We start from the raw sequence: 23,745 nt of genomic DNA, 5'->3' as shown, positions 1-23,745 counted from the left end.
TGCGTGCAGAAAAGAAAGAAGTCATTTTGATTTAAAAGACATCAAAAAAATGGTGGACATTCTGCTCAAGGCAACTGTGAATGAAGGCCGGAACAGACTGCTGAAGACCGTTTTAAAAATTAAAAAAAAAATGGTTTGGCTGTTTTTTTGCTTCAGTCTATTGATGCATCCCAGCATTATCTTAGAATCTGCTGGAATGAACCAAACTGCACGGTAAGCTCATGTCAGTGAAATGCCAGGGTGCACACTCCTCCACAATCATTCAGGGAATCAAAGGGCTGGTAGAAATCATGAGATCAAATTTATTCTTTGGCATTTGGGTGGGATTGAATCAGTATATCCAGGTCAACCTATAAATATAGACATTTACCCTTTTGTTAAAATATCTCCAGGTGTTTCATAGCCTCCTGGCATATTGAGTTTGTATCACCATCTTTTTTTTTTTTTAATTTCTTAAGCTTAGAAAACCAAGATATTTGCCAATTAGAGCAAAAGATATATATGCCCATGGCAAACTTGTTTTTAAGGAAGGCAGTTTTGCTTCTTAAGAACATCCCACTGAACTATTTGGCTATAAATTAAACCCACTTTTGCAGTAGAATCCCTTTACTATGTAGATAAGAAAGACAAAGAATGTTCAATCATGTTTATTGTGCGTTCACTGTGGGCAGAGCACTGCACTAAGCACTTAGAAGAGTGCAGTATAGCAGTTGGTAGACACGTTCCATACTTATTCTAGAGGGAGATATGAACATTAATATAAATAAATTACAAACACATCCATAGTGCTGTGGGGCTCAGGGAATGGGGAATAAGGAGTGCAAATCCAAGTACAATGTGACACAGAAGGGAGTGGGAGAAGAGGAAATGAAGGCTTAGTTGGGGAATGCCTCTTGGAGGGGTTGTGATTTTAATAAGGCTTTGAAGGTGGAGAAGTGATCGTCTGTCAGATAGGGAGAGGGAGGGTGTTCCTGGCCAGAGGCTGGACCAGGGTGAGAGGTCAGCAGTTAGATGGATGAGATTAAGAGAGAGTTCTTATGGTATTTGTTAAGCACTTACTATGTGCCAGACACTGTACTTAGCGCTGATATATGGCAATAACTCTTCTTCTTGCTTTAGGTATCCGTTCCTAAAGATTTGGTGGCCCTTATGAGTGCCGTTCGTGATGGAGACGAATCAGATCCAGCAGACGCTACTAGGAAAATATACAAATTTAGCCAAAAAGTAAGACTTCAAAATTTAGTTCGGATCATTAGTAACCTGCTAAATTTCATTTTTCCAGGAACTGAATTACCCCTGGGACTCTTTCAGTCCCTACAAATTACCTGTCTGCTTCATTGTTTTGCAGTGGTTCTTTCCACTGTTCAACATAATCTTGATTAATTATTAAGAACTTATCAGTGGCTATGACACAGTATTACAATCTGCAGTTTGTCATTTGAAAAGATTTTTGAAAATCATACCAGCAGATAGACTCTTTGGTTATAGAATAATCAGTAGAACACGGTGTATTCCTTTCTCTGGTGATAATTTTTTAAGTCTTTACATTTTTATGTTATCTGACTGTATGTTTCAAGAAAAGCCCATTTCCTCATGCTTTCCTGATAGCTAATAACCACAACCCCCCTAATCTCAATTAGGTGATCGCGTATGACCACAAGTGGTATTCTGAACCTATATTTACACTTTCTCACATCTTTCTCTCCTTTTCTCTTCAATCACCCTTTCCTGCATTTCTGCTAGTTAACTCTATCCTTGCACACTTCTGAATTTTAATTTTCCTCTGACTGTTCCAAGGCTGGTATTGTGGGGGAAGGAATGAAAATTTTCCTATTGGGGTCAGCCTCTACTTCACCTAAATGGGACATAGGCTATTTGATAGCTTCTCTGCTTCTAAACTGGGTTGGGGTTAGCCTTTCATTTTTGGGGACCCAGAAGGAGGTGGAATGGATTTTTTTAGACTTAGTTAATAACAGTGGTGTTATTTAAGTGCTTACTATGGGCTAAGCATTGCACTAAATTTGGGATAGATACAAGATAATCAGGTCCCACATTGGGCTCATAGTTAAGTAGGAGGGAGAAGAGTTATTTAATCTCCATTTTGCATATGAGGGAACTGAGGCACAGAAAAGTGAAGTGACTAGGCGAAGGTCACCCAGTAGGTACATGGTTGAGCCGGGAGTTTCTTGGGATGAAATCCCAGCTCTACAAAACTTGCCGTAATCAATCAATCAATGGTATTTACTGAGTGCTTACTATGTGGAGAGCACTGTACTAAGCACTTGGGAGAGTACAATACAACAGAAATAGCAGACACATTCCCTGTACATAATGAGCTTGCAGCCTAGAGCTTTTTCCCTAATTGGATTTTACAGTTTAAGCATGCTAAGGAAATTGTGTAGCCTTACTTCTTTAGATGAAACGGTGGAACTACATGTTAATCATTAAAACGGGCACAAAAAGTGCAAAGTAGTCCAAAATCCCATGTTCCTGAAATGAGATCTGACCCTTCTGGCCTCCTGGAAACTTCTTAAAAATTTGTTGTACAGGGAATTTGAACTGCCTTAGCAAATAAAAGTTAAACTGGAGAGGTAAAAGGGTAAAAGGCAAGTGGATAATGCAGGGAAGGAGATTTTAAAGGAAGCATATTTTCTTTTGTATATTGATTGTACCATACAGTAAGTACCCTGCATTATATGTATGGCATTTTTTGTTCTCTTCTTTTAGGTGCCAATTCCCTGCTACCTGGTTGCTCTTGTGGTTGGAGCTTTAGAAAGCAGGTGAGCATCGGAAAGACGTACAAATTTATGTAATGTTGATAAGTCTTTTGGTGCAGTAAAAACACCTTTAAAATGAGCAGAATATTAATGAGTTATGCATTTGCCATGGTCTGAAAGCCCCAAACTTAGAAGATGAATTATTTTTATCTGAGATTAACGTGTAAAGAACAAAATAATTTGTTTGACAGATTATGTGACTCCAGATTTCTACAGGTACTTCATCTTGATAGTGCCTTTTTCATGTGGGCCTGGAATGTCCCCCTCCCACTTTCCTAATTTTCCTTTACTTGTCTAGCGTTATGCAGAAATTTAAAGATGTTTGCTCTAGCCCATTCCTTACGGGAAGTATATATCAAAGTGGAAAGCAGGGCAGAAAACCTAGGCATTTCGATTATGGTTTTGATTTGACATAAATACTCCTGTTGAATTCAGAAGTAAAGCGTATCTTAAAATGTTTGCTAAAATGAGTCAAGCAGATCCAAAAGATTATTTCCATTCATTCATTCATTCAATAGTATTTATTGAGCGCTTACTCTGTGCAGAGCACTGTACTAAGCACTTGGGATGAACAAGTCGGCAACAGATAGAGACAGTCCCTGCCGTTTGACGGGCTTATAGTCTAATCGGGGGAGACGGACGGACAAGAATAATGGCAATAAATAGAGTCAAGGGGAAGAACATCTCGTAAAAACAATGGCAACTAAATAGAATCAAGGCGATGTACAATTCATTAACAAAATAAATAGGGTAACGAAAATATATACAGTTGATTTATAGAAAAGAGCTAGATGTGTGCTGTTCTTTTTTGGAGTGGAGATGAAATCAGTTAATCACTGTCTTTAGTATGTTCTCATACAGTAGAGTATAAGCCTAGCTGCTCCAGGGAATCCCATGACCACCACCAGACTTACCATATTTGTGTGCTTGCCGATGCTGCCCTTGCTGTTCTTAACTTTTTTAGGGGAAATAATAATAATGTTGGTATTTGTTAAGCGCTTACTATGTGCCGAGCACTGTTCTAAGCGCTGGGGTAGACATAGGGGAATCAGGTTGTCCCACGTGGGGCTCACAGTCTTAATCCCCATTTCACAGATGAGGGAACTGAGGCACAGAGAAGTTAAGTGACTTGCCCACAGTCACATAGCCGACAAGTGGCAGAGCTGGGATTCGAACTCATGAGCCCTGACTCCAAAGCCCGTGCTCTTTCCACTGAGCCACGCTGCTTCTCTTAATGAGCAGCGGGAAATGAATTTGGGGATATGTGCCGGCTTTGCAGAGCTGGAGCACCTTGATGAAAGTGCCGAATTGTACTTTCCAAGTGCTTAGTACAGTGCTCTGCACACAGTAAACGCTCAATAAATACGATTGAATGAATGAATGAAAGTGCACTCAAGCACTGTATTGAGCTCTTCGAGTACAGTACAGTTTATAGACATGATTCCTGTTCTCAGATTGCTTACCTGAGAGGTAGTGAGGGAAACAAACAAATTACAGGTAGGGGAAGCAGCAGAGTATAATGGTATGTACATAAGTGCCATGGAAGGTAGGGTGAATATCCAGATTTTAGAGGATATGAATCAATTGGTGATATTTATTGAGCATTTGCTACATGCAAAGCACTGAATGCAAGTGCATAGGTGCACAGGTAACATGCAAGGGAGGAAGAGTAATGTGGGGGGATGAGAAGTTTGCCCAATAAGGCTTCCTGGAGGAGGCATGATTTTAGTAGGACATTGTCCTTTGTCCAGTGTCCTTTTAGTTGTGTTTTGAAATACTTCCTAAATATTCTAAAAGTAATTCTTTCCTTCCCTAAAGCCCTATTTTGTGTTTGCTACTCCTAGCTGGATTAATATATTTTATAATAAACCTAAAGATGGAGTCAAGTCAAATACCTTTATTTGAAAATTAACTGTGATCTGTAATTCTACAGAAAAATTGGCCCAAGAACTTTGGTGTGGTCTGAAAAGGAACAGGTGGAAAAATCTGCCTATGAATTTTCTGAGGTGGGTGACAGACTTGCATTTTCTAGCTTGTGATAGCTGGATTATTCAATTCTATTTACTGGTTTCTGGGGAATTATGATGCCATATCTTTCTGGAACCAAGGTGGGGTCTGTTGCTATTTTTAACACTAAAATACAAAGCCTTACCTTCAAAATTCAAGCTAAGCAATTGCCACAAATACTCTTTGGTGGAAGGCTTTTCCTCCCTTCCCACCTTTTCTGTACTCCTGGGTTCAGAGAGCAATTTCTTCCCCTTGCTCACCCCCATCAATACTACTTGAAGAGTAGGTGGGACCCCATAATGGTAGCCTTCAATGCAGGAGAAAAAGCCAGAGAATGTTGGTTTTATCTTCCTTGGTGGTGGCTGTGTGTCTCCCACCCAGGGGAGAAGAGGATGGGATGGTTGCCTCCTCTCCAAGCCTCCAGCAGACTGGCCTTGATGATAGTGTGCAGGTGGCCATGCAGACCCTTTTCACTACGATCAGTTCTCAGTCCTGAAGTTTGAGGACCAAGGATCATCTCTCATTCTCAACAGGAGACTCCATAATCACTCTGATGCTGTAAACTAGTTCAGTGAAAAAGAATAATGGCATTTCAGAAAAAGGAAAAAGAGGGGTGACCAGTAGAATGACTTAGTAACAAAAGACCCCAAACAGATCCCAAAATGTGTGTGGGTAATGTGAATGGAAAGATGGATGATTTTTCTATTCTGAAATTCCAGATTTTAATGAATGATCTTCAATCCATTGGAGAACTTGGTTTTATATCAGGAGCCAAGGACAAAGCAATAAATAAAACTATATGATGTCTTATTTCATCATACATGATTCAAATAGATGCAGAATTATTAAGTGATCAATGTTACAGTTTCATATAGCATATATAGCATATAGCATGTTTACTAAAAATCTGTGAATTTCACTTTTTCAGACTGAGGCTATGTTGAAAATTGCAGAAGATTTGGGAGGTCCTTATGTTTGGGGCCAATATGATCTTTTGGTTTTACCACCATCCTTTCCTTATGGTGGCATGGAAAACCCTTGCCTTACTTTTGTAACTCCTACTTTGCTGGTAAGTGATCCGTGAATGAAGGGTATTTATCAAATGCTTACTGCGAGCAGAGCACTGAACTAATGCTTGGGCAAGTACAGTACAATAGAGTTGGTTGTCACGTTCCCTGTCCACAAAGTGCTTACAGTCTATAGGGGGAGACAGACATTAACAGAAATAATGTGTAGGGGGAATAATAAATGATAAAGATTTGTTCTTAAGTGTTGTGGGGCCGAGGTGAGTATCAAAGTGCTTAAGGGATACCTGGCGAACTGCATAGGCAAGGGATGGACAGGTAGGAGAAATGAGGGCTTAGTCGGGGAAAGCCTCTTGGAGGAAATGATCAAAAGGGTTTTGAAGGTGAAGAGAAAAGTGGACTGTTAGCTATGAAGGGGGAAAGGTATGGGCAAGGGCCAGAAGAAGGACATGGGCAAGGGGGTCACCAGAGGGATAGATGAGATCAAGGTATAGGGAGTAGGTAGGCATTAGAGGAGCAAAGTGTCCAAGTCGGGTGGTAGTAGGAGATCAGCGAGGTAAGGAATGAGGGAATGAGCTGATTGAGTGCCTTAAGCATTTGATGAGGGTTTCTGTTGGATATAAAGGTGAATGGGCAACCACTGGGAAGCACTGCATTTGTACAGTAATAGATTATTTTTGTGATTCTTTTTACTTTATCATGACTTATATTACTCAGTGTCTTTCTTGCTGCCATTGAATTTTTTTAAAATAAAAAGAAACCACTAATTAAGATAAAGAACATAGTATGCTCCACATATTTTGTATACAAAGTTGTGTCAAGCCCCACCTTCCATGGTCTAGGAACCTTTGTGGTTATTCAGATCTTACTGATCCCATATAGTAACTAACCATCTCTTGTGGGGGGTGGGGGAGGAAAGAGAGAAAAAAGTCGTAATGAAAGAAGGCATTAGGAAAGAAATCAAGGGTCTGGTGATGAGCTGTGGTGTGGGGGACATTGGAGAGTGGATAGGATTTAAGAAAAAAACAGCTATTATGTAAGGACATTCACCAGGAGGAATAGAAGAGCTCTATCTTCACTCCCCCAGGATATAGTAGAGTTCCACTGAGAGCAAGGAATTTAGAAATGAAATACTGTTTAGCTCTTCATCATTTTTTCTTTCCATCATTTAAGTTCCCTCAGGACTGTTAATGGATTAATTGTGGGAGTCTAGTGTTTATTAATGCAGAGCACTAGGCGTAGAGTAGTGCCTTGATTTGTGGTTTGGGAATAACTTTTTTTTTCTATTTTTTTAGGCAGGTGACAGGTCACTCTCAAATGTAAGTATAAACATCTTATTCAAGCTTCCACTAGATTAAGATTCTCTTAATATTAATCATAAAATGATATTTATCGATCACTTGCAGTACACTCACTGTGTGGGTAAATATAAGATATAGATTAGACAGCACAGAAAGAGCATAGATTCTTTTGAAATTTGATGGAGAAGGCTTTTGTGAATACCATGGACTGCCTGAAAACCAAAAAAATGGATTTTGGAGCAAATTAAGCCAAATTGGTCTTGGAAAGCCAAATGACTTAAATTAGCTTATTTTGAACAGATAATTAGTAGGACTAATTCTCTGGAGGAGACACTAATGCTAGGAAAAGTCCAGGGGAAACATAGAAGAGGCAGACCGAGTAGCTAGATGGATAGAGACTATAACAACGATAATGGAAGAACCGTTAGAAAGATTACAGATTATGGCAGAAGACAGGACGTTCTGGAGAAAATATATCCATAGACTCGCTATGAATAGGAAATGCATTGACGGCACTTGGTAATAATAGGTTAGATGGTATCTAAAAAAGACGGTAATTGATTTCAGAAACAGCAGAGAAGATATAGTGCTTAAATCATATTACATCATGTCACTCTTTTTCTTAATAGCACTTTTCTTTGACCAGATTTTTGTAAATCTATCCTCACTAATCTGTATGGCTAGAATTTGGTATTATTCAGCTCACTGTAGACTAGTGTCTAGGTATCCCAACATCAGCATATCTGCCTAATTAAACAGAGGATTTCAAGGCTTACTGGTCTCCAGTGCTGTTCTTCCCACTCTCTTCACAATTCTGGGGCCTCAGGGAACTCCCAGAGTCTAAGCAGGGGGCTGAATGCTGGTCAGAGTTCTTTCTGTTTCTGTCGCTCAAGCAGACTCAAGGACCATTCAGGAGAAATTCAGGAATATGTAATCACGGGTAAAAAAACATTTATTTACCTGGACTGAAAATTGATCCAGAAAAGCTACTACAACAATAAATACCATTAAATCATCGAATGAACAATAGTTGATAATGTTCTTTTTGACTGCTAGAAGACGAAACTGCTTTCTTTTGTGCCATTTTGTGGTTTGGGGATAATGAATATGATTTATGTCTCATGCAAAACAACCACTGAGTAACAAAAGTTGTGGCTGACTAGGGGATGTGAAGTAAAAGAGGATTGAGAGGCTTGGATTTGGAAAAACTAAAACGTTTTCAAGTTTGAATTTTCAAGATGCTGCTAAACATTAGGATCGAGAAATATTGAGCTCTCACTTATGCTTAATTGGGGAATATTTGGAAATGTTTATTGGGTTACTGTGGGTATTCTTTCCTGCTTGCTATTTAACTAACCAATTAAAGGTACAAATCTTAACCTGCTTATGGTAATATAATTTTCATCAGGAAAGTGGCTTTTATGATCCCTGTTACATGGAAAATTAAGTTACCAACAAGTCTTGAAAGTGAAATGTGCTCTGTTTTCCTCCCCAAATTCCTATCATCATTTGATGTATTTTAGAGTAACAGGTTTATGTAAATCTTTTTTTTTTTTACCCTCTTGCTCAGGTTATTGCACATGAGATCTCTCACAGCTGGACGGGAAACCTAGTGACAAACAAAACTTGGGATCATTTCTGGTAGGTTTCATTTTTATCCCCCTAGAAATAAATGCTTAGGGTAGGTCTGCCTAGTGTGCACATTAGTGAACAGCAGCTTTGTTTTGCCACCAACACAGCGGAGTCCTTAAGGGGTTGGGATTACCATCTTTGTTGCTGGAGAGATCATTGTAGTCATTCTACAGGGTTGGGAACCACACAAAACCTGTTGTTCCTCTGATTCGGAGTCTGTTTCTCCCCCCTCCCACCCCCGAGTATAAACTCATTGTGGGCATGGAATGTGTCTGTTTATTGTTGTATTGTACTCTCCCAATTGCTTAGTACAGTGCTCTGCAAACAGTAAGCACTCATTAAATACAATTGAATGAATGTTTTAGCACATTAGTCTAATGCACTTGATCACTACAGAGAAGAGGAATTTTTTTTAATCCAGTGAAGTCACCAATATTTGACTCTCTTTCTAGGCTGAACGAAGGGCACACCGTTTACTTGGAGCGCCACATTTGTGGTCGACTTTTTGGGGAAAAGTTCCGGCATTTCCACGCTCTGGGAGGATGGGGAGAATTACAGAATTCGGTAAATGAATAATGCCATGTAACATTATTCTCCAGAGTCCCAAGAACTTTGGTTGACCTTCAATAGCGAGTCCTCCAAGTAATCTTATTAGTTGAACAGGTGGGTGATTCTTCCACTGGAGGAACAATGAAGTGTGTCTTGGTCAACAACCATTCAGACAATTAGTGAAGGAGCCAGCACTATAACTGTGGTTTGAAGATTCTCAGCTTGGAATGTCCTTTGTAGTTCTTAGACTTAAATCATCTAATACTATGAGAGAGTTTATATTTTGGGAGTTATTATACAGCTGAAAACTAAAATTATTTGAAAATATAAGCCACATTTGAGCCTGTTTTTATTATTTAAAAATTCTAAGTGTTTGGAATATGTGACTCTAGTTAGTTAATTTATGAGTAATGTAAGTTTATGAATAGATATTGACATTATAATTCAGTCAATCAATCACGAATCTCAATTCGTGAAAGAACTCTTCAGAGCAAACGTTTTCTTAATCTCTGCATTGATTTGCTTTTAAGATTTTCATAATCACTCCATTGTAACTTTTGAGAAGGAGATTGCCTTTCAGGATGAATAGTTTTAACTGGCTCTGCTAAAGATTTGCTTAATTTAAAAAGGAAAAGTTATACGACTCCAGGAAAGGGAAACTACTATACAACAAAGAACAATGTTTTTTGTTGCTAGATTCTGGCAGTTAAGGCTGAGTCTTAAATAGTAAAAGCATTCTAAACTGGAAAAAGAAAGACCAAATAATTAGCAACCTTGTTCAGTGTACCTGACACCTCTACTTTTAGCTATCCTGAGCCCATTTAATTGTTCTCCTTTCAAAAGCCCCCTTGGATGTGTGAGTGACCATACTCTTGTTTTCCCAGGCTGCGTTTGAGTTCCTATAGAGGAGGGGAGTTTCCATTCTTTATAGGTAAATGTGTTCATTTTTGTCCCTTGTAGATAAAGACTTTTGGGGATACAAACCCATTCACAAAGCTGGTGGTTGACCTGAAGGACATAGACCCTGATGTGGCATACTCATTGGTTCCTTATGAGAAGGGTTTTGCTTTGCTCTTTTACCTGGAACAACTTCTTGGAGGGCCAGGCAAGTGACCAGCATTCCTTCACTCCTTTTTTTCTTCCTCTGAGGAGAGAGAAAGTTACAGGAATCTTCATTTAGATGACAGACCGATAAAATAAATGTTCTGTTTCCTCTTAGAAATTTTCCTGGGATTTCTTAAGGCTTACGTTCAGAACTTTTCCTACAAGAGTGTCGCGACTGATGAGTGGAAGGGATTCCTGTATTCATACTTTAAGGACAAGGTTTGATGAAAAATTTTGAGTTAAGCATTTGTGTAAGAGTGATTTATTTCGTGAAACTAGCCTTCTCAAGGTTATCTTAAAGATGGTTTTTACAACAGGAAGAAAATGCTCTAATGCCAAAATTTGGATAATAACTTAATCTCAACTAATATCACAGGGAAAAAAAATCTGCCATCCTCAAAACACTTGTTTCCAGCTCATTCCCTACAGGAAATACACAGGGAGCAAGATTATTACACATGGAATTATTTTTTCCTTGTCTGGTATAAAATTTTATATGTCCTAAAGTATTGGCTATTTGCAAACCGATGTAATTAATGTTTATGTCCTGACAGTGGGCTGATGCCCATTTAAAAGAAGACCAAATCTTGTTCTGACAAAAACTCAGAAAAATGTAGTTTATATAATATATACACAAAAGAAAATGGGACTAGCTGAGATAGAAATAGTAATCAATATATTTAATTTCTTTTAGGGAGAGACTCATGTAGCTCATTCCTTAATTTCATATTTAATTTTGGCATACTTTTTTCATTTGGTTTTGCTCAACAGGTTGTTTTGGATTAAGTACAGTTCACATGATTTTTCGAAGTCCAATAAAATTAAAAATGAAAGTGGAAATATGAAATGTGCCTTTTTTTGGAAAAGGAAAAAAGGAAATTTTTCTTCTTGTGCTTGTAGGTTAACCTTCTTGATACAGTTGATTGGAATGCTTGGCTTCATTCTCCTGGAATGCCACCTGTAAAACCCAAGTAAGCATTCCCTGGATAACTTTCTTTTCTTTTAATGATATGCTTTCTCATCCAGCAGTTAGTACAGTGCTTGACGCATAGTAAGTGCTTAACAAATACCATTATCATCATCATCATTCAACCACAGACACCCATGTATTTAGGTAGTTTCTTCCCTTTCCTGAAAATATTTATGCTCAAGGCAGGATCCATAAGATATATAATATCCTTTGGGTCTTGGGATAAAAGAAAATGGAACTAGCCATGTTGGAAAATCACTTTTTATTAGTCTGTTGATTTCGAAAGTAATAGGGAGGCCTGTTAAGTTATTAAAATAGAACCTATTTCACTTGATCTTTATATACCGTATTTCAATGGTTTAGTAGCCATTTTGATTTCTTTTTTGTTTTTCTACATATCTTACCACTGTTCATTAGAATAAATTAAAAGCACACAGCTACTTGCTATTTTAGCCCACTCTGCAAATAACTATTTTTATCTAGTTCCCTCCTAGATTATTTTGGATACAAAATACAAAGTGCATTTTGAATACAAAATGAATAGTACAGAAATGGAGAGGATTTCTGTGCCAAGCCAAAGCTGAAGCATATATTAGTTTCCGTTTCAGTAGCTTTAATTTCGTAAGAGGGAGAAACAGTCACCTATAAGATGTTTGGAATCCTATCCCACCTTTATTGTATCAGCCTTCTTGCTGACCTCCCTGCCTCCTGTTTCTCCTCATTCCAGTCCATACTTCACTCCACTGCCTGGATCATTTCTCTGTAAGAACATTCAGTCCATGTTTCCCCACTCCTCAAGTGGTTGCCCGTCCACCTCCACATCAAGCAGAAACTCCTTGCCATTGTCTTTAGAACATTCAGTCACCTTGTCCCTTTCTACCTCACCTCGCTATTTTCCTATTACAACCCAGCCTATACATTTTGCTCCTCTATTGCCGACCTGCACACTATACCTTGTTCTCTTCTATCTCGCTTCCAATCTCTCGCTCACATCCTGTCTCTGGCTTGGAACACCCTCCCTTTTCATATCCAATAGTTACTCTCCGAGCTTCAAAGCCTAATTGAAGGCACATCTCCTCCAAGAGGCCATTCCTGACTAAACCTTAATAATAATAATGTTGGTATTTGTTAAGCGCTTACTATGTGCAGAGCACTGTTCCAAGCGCTAGGGTAGATACAGGGTAATCAGGTTGTCCCACATGAGGCTCACAGACTTTATCCCCATTTTAAAAGATGAAGTAACTGAGGCACAGAGAAGTTAAGCGACTTGCCTACAGTCACACAGCTGACAAGTGGCAGAGCCAGGATTCGAACCCACAACCTCTGACTCCCAAGCCCGGGCTCTTTCCACTGAGCTATGCTGCTTAATTTCCTCTTTTCCCACTGCCTTCTATGTTGCCCTGACTTGCTCCCTTTACTCATCACCATCCCTCCCAGCCCCACAGCACTTAGATACATGTATCTGTAATTTTACGTATTTATATTGTCTGTCTCCCCCCATAGCCTGTAAGCTCATTATGGGTAGGGAATGTGTCCGTTATATTGTTGTGTTGTACTTTCTCAAGTGCTTAGTACAGTGTTCTTCTCGCAGTAAGCACTCAATAAATACGATTGCTTGATAGTAATGGCATTTTAGTACTCTTGTGTTGGAGTCTTTGAGCCACTCTAAACAAAAAGCACCACTTGTCTCTTTGTGGTGTAGCAAACACATTGAGCTCTTGTTCCTGACATTAAGTCGAGAATCAGATCTTGTCACGGTCTCCCTTTATCAGTTGTGGTTGTCTGTTTGACAATATCCGTCGAAGATATACTCGAGTATTTGTCATAGCTGCCATTAACACCAAGCTTCTGTCTTCACTCCTTTTACCTATTCACTATGCTTCGTTCTCATCTCTCTTGCTGTTGACCTCTTGCTCACATCCGCCTTTTGCCAAGACCTCCCTCCCCACCTCACACCTGGCAGACCACTGCTGTCCATAGCTTGAAATGCCTTCTAAAGTCACGTCTCTGCTGGGAAGTCTTCCCTAGGTTGTAACCTCCTTGTGGGAAGTGAAACGTCTACTGACTCTGTTGTACTTTACTCTCCCAAGCTCTCAGTGCAGACTCTGCACACAGTAAGCACTCAGTAAATACCACTGATTGATTTTCTGAGTAATTTCTAGTTGCCCCCCTACTCCCTCTCTGCCACTAAAGCACTTTCATGACATCTAAGCACTTGGCAATTCAACACCCTCCCCATATGTCTTATGTACATATCTTAAAACCCTGTACCTTCCCCCTGCCTGTAATTTATTTTAGCCTGTGTTTCCCCAACTAGATTTTATCTTTCTTGAGAACAGGATTGTCTGTTAACTCTGTTGTGCTTAGTACAGTGATCTGCACAAAGTAAGTGCTCAATAAATGCGATTGATGGATTGATTGCCCTTAGCATATATAATTCAAGCCATTGAATCTTAGCTCCACCAATCAGTATCACCAGTATTTACTGAGTACCGATTGTGGACAAAGTACTGTACAAAAGAAGTAAGATGTCATCCCTACCCTAAAAGAGTTTACAATCTAATGAGGGAAACAATTAACTTGATCCATATCCTTTTCATTGTGTATACCAATAGCCTTGTGTTTTTTTGTTCATTTTGTGTTTTTATTCTCCTATTCATTCATTCAGTTGTATTTACTGAGCACTTACTGTGTGCAGAGCACTATATTAAGCACTTGGAAAAGTACAATACACCAATAAAGAGAAACAATCCCTGCCCATAATGAGCTCTCAGTCTAGAGGGACTCTCATCCTGCTCTGTATTGTTTGTGGCCTGCCCACTCCCTCATCACTCATTCTCAGATTGCGAGCACCATGAGAGCCAGGGACTGTGTCTAATTTTCACCTGTGTATTCATTTTTTTCCCAGTGCTTAGCGTAGTGCCTTGCATAGAGTGAGCTCTTTAATGGACCACCGCTAGTGCCGAAGCCAAGGGCAAGAGAAACCCAGCTCTTGGTAGCCCAGGTTTCGCAGGCCACGTCACCAGGAAAGAAGCCCTAATAACAGTAGGGCTGGAAGAGAGCTAGGCATTCTGATACCTTGTCACATACGGATGCTCATACCAAGGCTAAAGGAACCCAGGAATCTTGTAGTTGCTACTGTTAGAATCACTACATCAAAGACTTGTTCATGTTTATATTTTAAGCTTGAACCCAGTTTAGGGGAAGAATATTTAAAAATTTATGAGATTGATTTTTATGCCACACAGTGGTTACTGAGTTAAGATGCTCGTGTGAGCAGTTGTGGTAAAGGAGTGTGTAAAGTTCTAAAATAAAATATTTTTCTTTGTTTTCATCTCTGCAGGTATGATATGACATTAACAAATGCATGTATTGCCTTGAGCCAAAGATGGATCAAAGTGAGTAGTAGTGGATTGGGTGTCAACTGCAACGCGTAAAAATACTTGAAGTGTAAGAAAACAGAAAAAAACTATGGAAGGAAATCACTGGCTTGTTGCCTTTAGTTTTGATATATTCTTTTCATAAAATATAATAGATTTAATTTGCAGTTGTAGTGCCTGAATTTATGATATTCAATTTCCAGCAGTTTTGTAACAAATGAACAAAACAAGGTAATTCCTGCAGCTTCTTTCTTACTGATTCATGCCAAGGGTCAACATTTTCTTAGATAGGTATAACTATCCGCAGCAAGCGTCTATGAAGTGGGCTGTGGATGCTTCCAAGGCTTAGAAAACAAGTTATTTACGATCAGCAACATAGTATCTCTTAAATACACTGGTTTTTAGGTGTTCCGCCACAACTTTTGCTTTAATCTTTTGAGCTAAACAACGTGATCCGTCTGGGCAAATGGACGATAGCATTTACTTATAAGCATCTATGTCCCTCTGTTAGACTTAGCAGAAGCAGCGTGGCCTAGTGGAAAGATCACAGGCCCTGGAGTAGAGAGAACCTGGGTTGTAATCCCGACTCTGCCATTTGTCTGCTGTGTGACCTCGGGCAAGTCACATAACTTCTCTGTGCCTGTTCTTTCATCTGCAAAATGGGGATTCAATACCCATTCTCCCTCCTACTTAGACTGTGAACCCCATGTGGGACCAAATTATTTTATATCTTCCTCAGTGCTTAATACAGTGCTTGGTACACAGTAAGCGCTTAACAAATACTGTAATTATTCTTATTCATTGAAGTGCTGTGGGGTGGGATGGTGAAACAGCAAAAAATAGGGGAGTGCCTGCTGAGTTTATGCTTTATGAACGGACTCAACAGGAATCCTAAAAACAGCTGCATGATGTGGGTAGGGAAGACCCAGGCAGTTACCAAGGCAACGGCTTGCTGGATTATGGTGCAGTGCCCCAGTGTCAACGCTAATCTGAGATCACTTCAGCCATAAATTGCTCTTGTATGTAAAAATTCCTCCATGCACTTCTCCGTGGGCTGCTCTCCTGCTTCACCTACTCACTTATTACACCTGCTACCTCAGGAGAACATGACTGACAGGGTTGAAAGAGGTCAAGTGATACTGCACAGAACACTAACTGGCTCTATAATCCTATCCTTCATGCCATTCCTTGATCCCAAACCTGTGGCCCATCTATTTGCAGTGGCTGACCCTATCGTCTTCTCATCCCCTTGTATGTGCTTGAATGACCGATTAAATTTGCTTTGCTTTTTAGGCCAGTGAAGGCGACTTGAACTCTTTTTGCTCTGCAGACCTGAAGGAAATGTCTTCTCACCAACTGGTTGAATTCCTAGCACAGTTGTTACTGAAAGTAAGTTCTGGCTTAAAAGGTGCTGGCATGAAGGCATAAGGGTTTTGTGTCTTGTGGGCAATGGCAAAGTAAGAAAAGCTGTATGTAAATCGGTCTCATGTCAAAATGAAAAGTGGAAGGGAAGCCTGGTTTTTAGAACCCTTTCACTTTTGAGTGTGTCTGTCTTAAGTCAGTCAGGCATGAAATAACAGACTTCATAGGGACCAAGAGGAAATGAGAAGCAGTGTGGCCTAGTGGATGGACCACGGGCCAGGGAGTAAGAAAGACCTGGATTCTAATCCTGGCTCGACCACTTGCCTGATGTGACCTTGTGCAAGTCAGTTAATTTATCTATGCCTCAGCGACCTCATCTGTAAAATGGAGATTAAGACTGTAAACCCAATGCTGGACTGGGACTGTATCCAATCTGATTATCTTGTATCTACCCCAGCGCTTAGTATTGGTGCCTGACACACAAATACCGTTAAAAAAATCTCCTATTCAGCTCTAGGTAGACCATAAGTTTGGTTCTGTGTCCAGTTCTGGGTTTCCAGCTTGAAAGGGATGCAAAGAATTTGGAACAGTATTCAAAAGACAGCCTCAGAGGTTGTGAGAGGATTAAAAAATAAATGAGATGATATTAAATTGTGATTAAACCCATTTCCTTTGGGGTATTTGGATTGAAGGTGGTAAGACTTTGGAGTGGGTTGTCGAGGAAGGCGTACTTGCCCTTTCTCTACAAGTCTTTTTACAGTATTTCTCATTTGTTTGGAGTGGCTTAAATGTGATTTTGGTGGAAGCAGGAAACTGCACTTGATAACCTCCTGAGGTGTCTTTCCTGTGCCGTGACCCAGTTCTGTTAAAAAGTTCTCTCTCCTATGACCAGGTTTTACTGTGAGTGAGATAGAAACTGTCAGGTTTGCCCCTCCTAAAGTTACAGCTTCTGTGTACTTACCAACTAAAATAGTGTTTTTGGAATTTGAACGTTTAAATCTATATCAGCTCCCCTTTGGCTGCTTTGTAAAGTAAAGATTTCTTATGCTTGTCCTATTTTAAACTTTCTTTTTGTATCGCCCTGAATCAGTAGTGATCTGATTTTAAACTATGTCCTTTGGTCTTCATAAATTTTCTGTCTTGATAAATTTTGGAGATAGAAGATTTTCTTTCATACTTGACTTGTTTCAAGGCACTTTCCCTTCATTTTTCATTTTGCTTTTAGGCACCACTTCCAATATCTCATGTGAAACGAATGCAGGAGGTGTACAACTTCAATGCTGTGCATAATTCTGAAATAAGATTCAGGTATGTCTTTTAAAGTCATTTTCTGGTGACAGGAAAGTGTGAAACAGTGTGGCAGAAATATTGGGAAGGCAAAAAGGAAAGAACCTGGAAATATTATAACGTTTAAAAGACTTCTCATCCCCTTCCACCCTCTTCGCATTTTTTTTTTCCTTTTTAGTTCAATTTTTTGTCTTCATCCTAGATCACCAGAGCCCCCTGGTGGAGGAATAAATAATTGATAGACCCACAGTGAGAAGCAAAACTACGCTTGCAGCAAATTTAAATAGCAAATAATAATGTTGGTATTTGTTAAGCGCTTACTATGTGCAGAGCACTGTTCTAAGCGCTGGGGTAGATACAGGGTAATCAGGTTGTCCCACGTGAGGCTCACTGTCAATCCCCATTTTACAGATGAGGGAACTGAGGCCCAGAGAAGTTAAGTGACTTGCCCACAGTCACACAGCTGCCAAGTGGCAGAGCCAGGATTCGAAATCATGACTTCTGACTCCCAAGCCCGGGCTCTTTCCACTGAGCCACGCTGCTTCTGCAAATACTCAAGTAGTTTCTGAAATAACTCTCTGAACAGTTGACTTTAGTTTGTTGCTTTTTCCTTCTGTGCCTTCCTTCCTCCCAACCCCACCCCACTTTAAGATTGTAAGGTAGAGATCATGGTTAAATCAATGTCCCCTTTATTCTCCCCCTGAATTTAGTGCTTTTCATTTTGTAAGCGCTTAGGAAATGATTGATCGATTTGTTAAAATTACTTTCATTCTCCTTTAGTAAACCAACACTTCAGAGGCATACCTAAGGAGGTTGTGTCTTGTCGTGCCTGATATACTGTGAAATGCCAGTAGTGGTTATATTAGTAGTTGATTGGCCCTAGCCTAATGGAGTGAGTACTTGTCTGGGGGTCCAAGACCCAGTTTCTAGTCCTACATGAATTCTCTCATGTTGTCTCCTCCCTAGCTAGGATAAAAGCATTCCCTAAGACCATATCCCGGGTGTGGAAACAACTGTCTTACTTGTCTGGGGGTCCAAGACCCAGTTTCTAGTCCTACATGAATTCTCTCATGTTGTCTCCTCCCTAGCTAGGATAAAAGCATTCCCTAAGACCATATCCCGGGTGTGGAAACAACTGTCTTGGGTGCAGAACCCAAGTAGAATCCTAAAATGCCCATGGCGTCCTCCATCACCTTAGGCAGTTACCCATGACTGCAGCAGAGAGGAAGTTGAGGGATTTGAGAGAGGGTCACCAATGGCATTAAACACCTGAATCCCCTTCAGCTTGCACAAATCCCTCCACCTCACTTGTTGCCCTCCCTGCCCCCTCTTCCAGATGCAAAGTTACTGCTTTGTTGCAGGGACTATACCTCAAGACTGAGTGACTGTGAGTGTGGCATTTTGCATCCAAAAGGGATTAGAAGAGCTGATATTTGTGTTTGCTCTGTTTGCTTTACAATGTTATAATAGCAAAGCAGCCTTCTCCTAAATGAAAAAGTGTAGGATATCTACAATTTCTATTCTTCCCAGCCTGCAAAATTGAGGTACTATTTTTACTGTGTCAGATCACAGTTGCTCATTAAAACCAAACACAGTTTGATACTACTAAAGCTTGCAAATAGGGAATGTTTGAACAAAACTGTAGAAAATTCAAAATTACAACCAGGTTTGTGCACAAAAAAGGAATCATGTCTACCAAATCTATTATATTTTACTCTTCCAAAAGCTTAGTTCAGTGCTCTGCATGCAGTGAGTGCTTAAGAAAGGTCACTGATTGACTCAAGAACAAGTTGCAGGATTCCCATCTGCTCTGTCCTGCTCTGCTTCTGCCCATATGGACAATGACACAGAACGGCAAGGAGAGAAGTGTGCTATGAGACCATGCCACAAGGTCGAAAAGATAAATTCCCTGATATTGTCCTGGATTTCAAAGCTGAGATAATTTCCTAAAATTCAGGTAAAATAGAAACAGTTCAAGTCCTAAAAGTAGACTGTAAACTCTTGGTGGGCAGGGAACATGCCTACCAACTCTGTTATATTTTACTCTCCCAAGTGCTTAGTACAGGGCTCTGCATACAGTAAGCACTCAATAAATACCATTTTGATTGCTCATCAGCACCAGCCTAGCAGTTGGCCCAAGTGGATTATAGTACCTTTATTCCCAGAACTACTTGAGGGTCAAATGCTAAAAGTTCAGTTGTGCAAGAAAAGCTTTTATGAGACAAATGTAATAGAATTATCAATGAGAGAGAATCTTTTAAAGGAATAATTGTCTTTCTTTTTAAGATGGTTGCGCCTTTGCATTCAGTCCAAGTGGGAAGAGGCTATTCCTTTGGCTCTAAGAATGGCCACAGAACAAGGAAGAATGAAGTTTACCCGGCCTTTGTTTAAGTAAGACCCATGACAAAATCTATGCATTTTGAACACATTTTGAATGTAAATAGAGTAGCAAATGTATATATGTTACATATGAGAAATCAGTCCCACAGGTTGGCAAAGTATTAGTGGTCTTAAGCTTAAGTATTTTAGAGATTTATGTGCATGCTAAAGGTAACTTCTGTGAGGATTTCACTCTTTAATTTTACCATCATTTTATAAGAATGTTTCCCCTTGTGAATTTTCTTTCTTCTTTAAAAAGTCATTGAAAACGTAGATGGTAAGAGTGACAGTTTAATAAGTTAAAACTTTCCTATGCGTACTTTTATTTAATCTAATGTGAAGTGCTTATTCTTATTTTTAAATGGTACAAAATTATTTTGCAGAGACCTTGCGGCTTTTGACAAGTCTCGTGATCAAGCTATCAGTGCCTTTCAACAGCATAAAGCCAGTATGCATCCTGTGACCTCTATGCTGGTGGGAAAAGATTTGAATGTGATTTAGTTACAGACTGATTTTTGCTGATTTAAAACAATTGCTCTTTTGTAAGCGACCTACTAAAGAAATACAGCAAATCCCACTGAAACCAAATATTCCCCTTTATTGCATGCTTTTTCAATTGTGCCGTATGACTTTGCCGAAGTAGAGCCATTGATTGTAGTTGAAAGATCTATGTCCTGTTTGCTTAAAGGATTTACTGTCAAACTAAAAAAATCTCTGGAATCATTAATTTTAATGGGATAAAATACCTTTCAGGTCTTTGAGAGGAGTGCTATCATAGTAATGTGTCGTGGTTGCTGATAAACAGTGTTTTTGCTCCTCTTTAGATTAATCTGATGTTTGATTTAAATTGAAGCTGCAGCTGAAATTAAGAAAATTATACAGCGTGGTCATTGGAATTCAGCTTGTTTTATTCACTGAACCTGAAAAATAAACTTTTATAATTCATCCCAACTGGCTTATCGTCTGTTAAACTGAGTAGTTTGTTTAAACTTGGAAATTGTATGATTAAGTCAATATTTTTTTCTTTTTGGTGTGAGTACTCCAACTTCTAAAAATTGCTTAATTTTTAAGAAATCTGATTGAGGGAGGGCAGAGGGAAAGGCCTATCAGACTTAAAAGAAGCTTACCAGAGCCTATCTCAGGAAAAATTGGAAGAGAAAGATTGCTTAACTCTTGTTTTAGAATGTCTAATATGGCCTAAACAGATTGTCAGCAATATACATATATAACGTAAATTTCTTCCTCCACTAATCTTATTCTTTCTGATTTTTAAGTATCACAAAAGCACCAGAAAATAACTGCACTGTATTAATTTTATCGTAACCCACAGCCATTTCATTTTGTAGAAATGTTCTTGAAAGTGTAACTTTAGTACACTAAATAGCATTTATGAGAAATATAACATTTTTAATCATATCTATTAGGTAGATTGCTGAAAGGTGTAGATGATTTTTAAATAAAAAAAGTAGCCTTTGATAATTAATCTCTGCCTCAGACCAAACCAATTGAAAAATGTCAGAATTCCTGTTCTTCAGCAGGCAACTGTATCTTTCTTTCAGTCTTGCAGCCACTGGAACCCTGCTGAGGTAGTAATGGTCTTTTGAAAGTCTTGCGGTTAAAATGAAATGCCAGTAGTCAAAGGGATAGGAAATAGAAAGTTCTTTCTTGAGCAAATAATGAACTTCTTGAGGACTTGAGTCAGATGGTCTTTCCGTCCTCAAAAGCTTTGTGAAATATCATCTCCTCCAAGAGAGTTTCTCTGATTGATTTTTATTTACCCCAGATAATCTTCCCAACTTCCATGGCAGGAGTTTGTACCTCCTCAGAATTTTTGCACTTACAGACACCTACTCTACAGACACCTCAAACTTAATGTGTCAGAAAAACAGAAGTCTTCATTTTCCCACCCAAAACGTGTCCTCCCCCTAACTTACCCACCACTGTAAACAAAACACCACTATCCCCGTCTCAGAAGCCCATACGTAACCTTGGTATTATCCTCAACTCATCTCTCTCATTCAACCCACGTATGCAGTGTCACCATATCCTGTTGGTTCAGCCTTCACAATGTTTCTAGAATCTTCCTTTTCCTCTCTATCCAAACTGCTACCATGCTGATCCAACCACTTACCTCCCCCTTGACTACTGCATCACTCTCCTCATGGACCTCCTTGCCTCCTGTCTTTCCCTTCTCCAGTCAATACTTCACTGTTTCTGGATCATTTTTCTAAAGGAACATTCAGTCCCTGTTTCCCCACTCCTCAAGAACCTCCAGTGGTTGTTCATCCCCCTCCACATCAAACAGAAACTCCTTACTGTAGGCTTTAAGGCATTCAACCAGCTCTCTCCCTGTCCCCCCTGCCCACCATTTACCTTGCTAATCTACTACAACCTAATGCACATACTTTGCTCCTCTAATGCCAGCCTACTCTTTGGACCTTGATTTCATCTCTTGCACCACCACCAAACCCTTGCCTAGTCCTTCTTCTGACCTGGAACTCCCTCCTCCATCATATCCGATGGACCACAACTCTCCCCACCTTCAAAGCCCTCCTGAAGTCCAAGGGATCTTTCCTGATTAAGTCCTCATTTCCTCTATCCACCCTCCCCATTGCATTACCTATGCACTCATTTCTGTGCCCTTTAAGCCCTTGATATTCATCCCATCCTCATCCCTACAGCATTTGTATACATCTCATTACACTCTGCCATTTCCCCTCTTTGTAGTTTATTTCCTCCTGTAGACAGTAAGCAACCTGTGGGCAGGGATCATGGCTACCAACTCATTGTATTGTACTTTTCCAAGCGCTCAGAACAGTGTGTGTGTCATAGTCAGTGCTCAGTAAGTACTCTTGCTTATATATATTTAACCTACCCTACAGCTTAAGCACTTGATTTTTCCATGTAATCATTTTTCCTGTTTCCTCTTCCTTCTGTCTTTAGATAATTTTGGATCTCTCTGCCTGTTAGCTTTTATGCATCTTGATGGCAGGGACTGTGTCTTTTAACTCTGTCGTACTCCCTTAAGCGTTTAGTAAAGTACACCCACAGTGGGAGTTTAATAAATACCGTGGATTGATTTAAATACATATATACCTATATAGAGATAGCTGTATATAATTGATTCAGTACATATTCTTGGATAATTTTGTATTACTTTAGTTCCTGAATCAATCCTTCATTTATAACATTGTTTCTATGAGGAAATTGGTTTCGACTTGCAACATTTCAACTTGATACAGTTTTCAGGAGTCAATTGCATTGTAAGTTTGAGGACTGCCTGTAATGTACTTTTCATCTAATTTATCAGCATTTGCTATTTTAATACTTCTCCCAGTTCTATGGTTCTTTTCTTTGGTTTTTACTTCCTCTTCTGTTGCCAACATGCTGAAAAATCTTTCTTTCCCTTTTTTGGCCTCTTTCCTTTGACACTTTTTTGCCTAGCCAAAAGATTACAGCTAAAACCAATTCCCTTACACAACATTTGAGTAAGTAGTAATTGACTCACCAAAGTTGCTGACCTGTTAGAATAGTAGTCTGATTTCATGAAGGCCACCAACCCAATCCTTTGAAATTTGGGCTGTTTTCGTGGTTTCTCTTTATTCGAGTGCTTGGCGAAATGTCTTCCTTTTTATTTCAACTGAGATTTTCTTTTTTGTGTTTACTGAACAAGTGAACAATTAATTGTAGAGTAGCTGGGGTTCCCCCCTCTCAGGGTGGCACCTGGAGAGTTTCCAGTACTCTACCAGTCTTGACTATGAGAGGGAGAGTCAAGCAGAGGCATATCCATTCCATTCCTAGCTTGGGCAGTGGCTAGCGAGTGGAAGGCAATCTGCTACGAGTCAAAACTCACCCGTGCTGAGCAGCAGCAGCATAGTAGAGAGCCAAGAGCTGAGATTCAAGTTTATTGCGTGGAAAGAGGTAATGGTAAGCCATATCTGTATTTTTACCAAGAAAACTCTATGGATAAAC

The 23,745-nt window shown here is 39.5% G+C and overlaps 1 protein-coding gene and 1 non-coding gene across 2 annotated transcripts in view; both read left to right on the top strand.

The window, feature by feature from the left end:
* LTA4H (leukotriene A4 hydrolase) overlaps positions 1–20,724 on the top strand; it is a 33,313-nt gene extending 12,589 nt beyond the window's left edge. Inside the window, exons 5-19 of the mRNA XM_001509769.5 lie at positions 1,120–1,224; positions 2,728–2,780; positions 4,711–4,783; positions 5,713–5,853; positions 7,105–7,128; positions 8,681–8,751; positions 9,195–9,306; positions 10,252–10,396; positions 10,511–10,614; positions 11,296–11,366; positions 14,709–14,763; positions 16,039–16,134; positions 17,333–17,415; positions 19,681–19,785; positions 20,157–20,724. Of these exons, the coding sequence (XP_001509819.2) occupies positions 1,120–1,224; positions 2,728–2,780; positions 4,711–4,783; positions 5,713–5,853; positions 7,105–7,128; positions 8,681–8,751; positions 9,195–9,306; positions 10,252–10,396; positions 10,511–10,614; positions 11,296–11,366; positions 14,709–14,763; positions 16,039–16,134; positions 17,333–17,415; positions 19,681–19,785; positions 20,157–20,274 (1,356 nt within the window). The 3' untranslated portion in view covers positions 20,275–20,724. The remainder of the gene's footprint in view (positions 1–1,119; positions 1,225–2,727; positions 2,781–4,710; positions 4,784–5,712; positions 5,854–7,104; positions 7,129–8,680; positions 8,752–9,194; positions 9,307–10,251; positions 10,397–10,510; positions 10,615–11,295; positions 11,367–14,708; positions 14,764–16,038; positions 16,135–17,332; positions 17,416–19,680; positions 19,786–20,156) is intronic.
* A 2,754-nt stretch (positions 20,725–23,478) lies between these two features.
* Positions 23,479–23,616, top strand: LOC114816835. Its single transcript, XR_003764641.1, has one exon. It is a non-coding gene; the product is annotated as a small nucleolar RNA SNORA7 (small nucleolar RNA).
* The last annotated feature ends 129 nt before the right edge of the window (positions 23,617–23,745 follow it).

This window comes from Ornithorhynchus anatinus, chromosome 14 (genome assembly GCF_004115215.2).
Source record: "Ornithorhynchus anatinus isolate Pmale09 chromosome 14, mOrnAna1.pri.v4, whole genome shotgun sequence".
NCBI classification, from domain to species: Eukaryota; Metazoa; Chordata; class Mammalia; order Monotremata; family Ornithorhynchidae; genus Ornithorhynchus; species Ornithorhynchus anatinus.
This window is presented reverse-complemented; position numbering and strand designations above follow the sequence as displayed.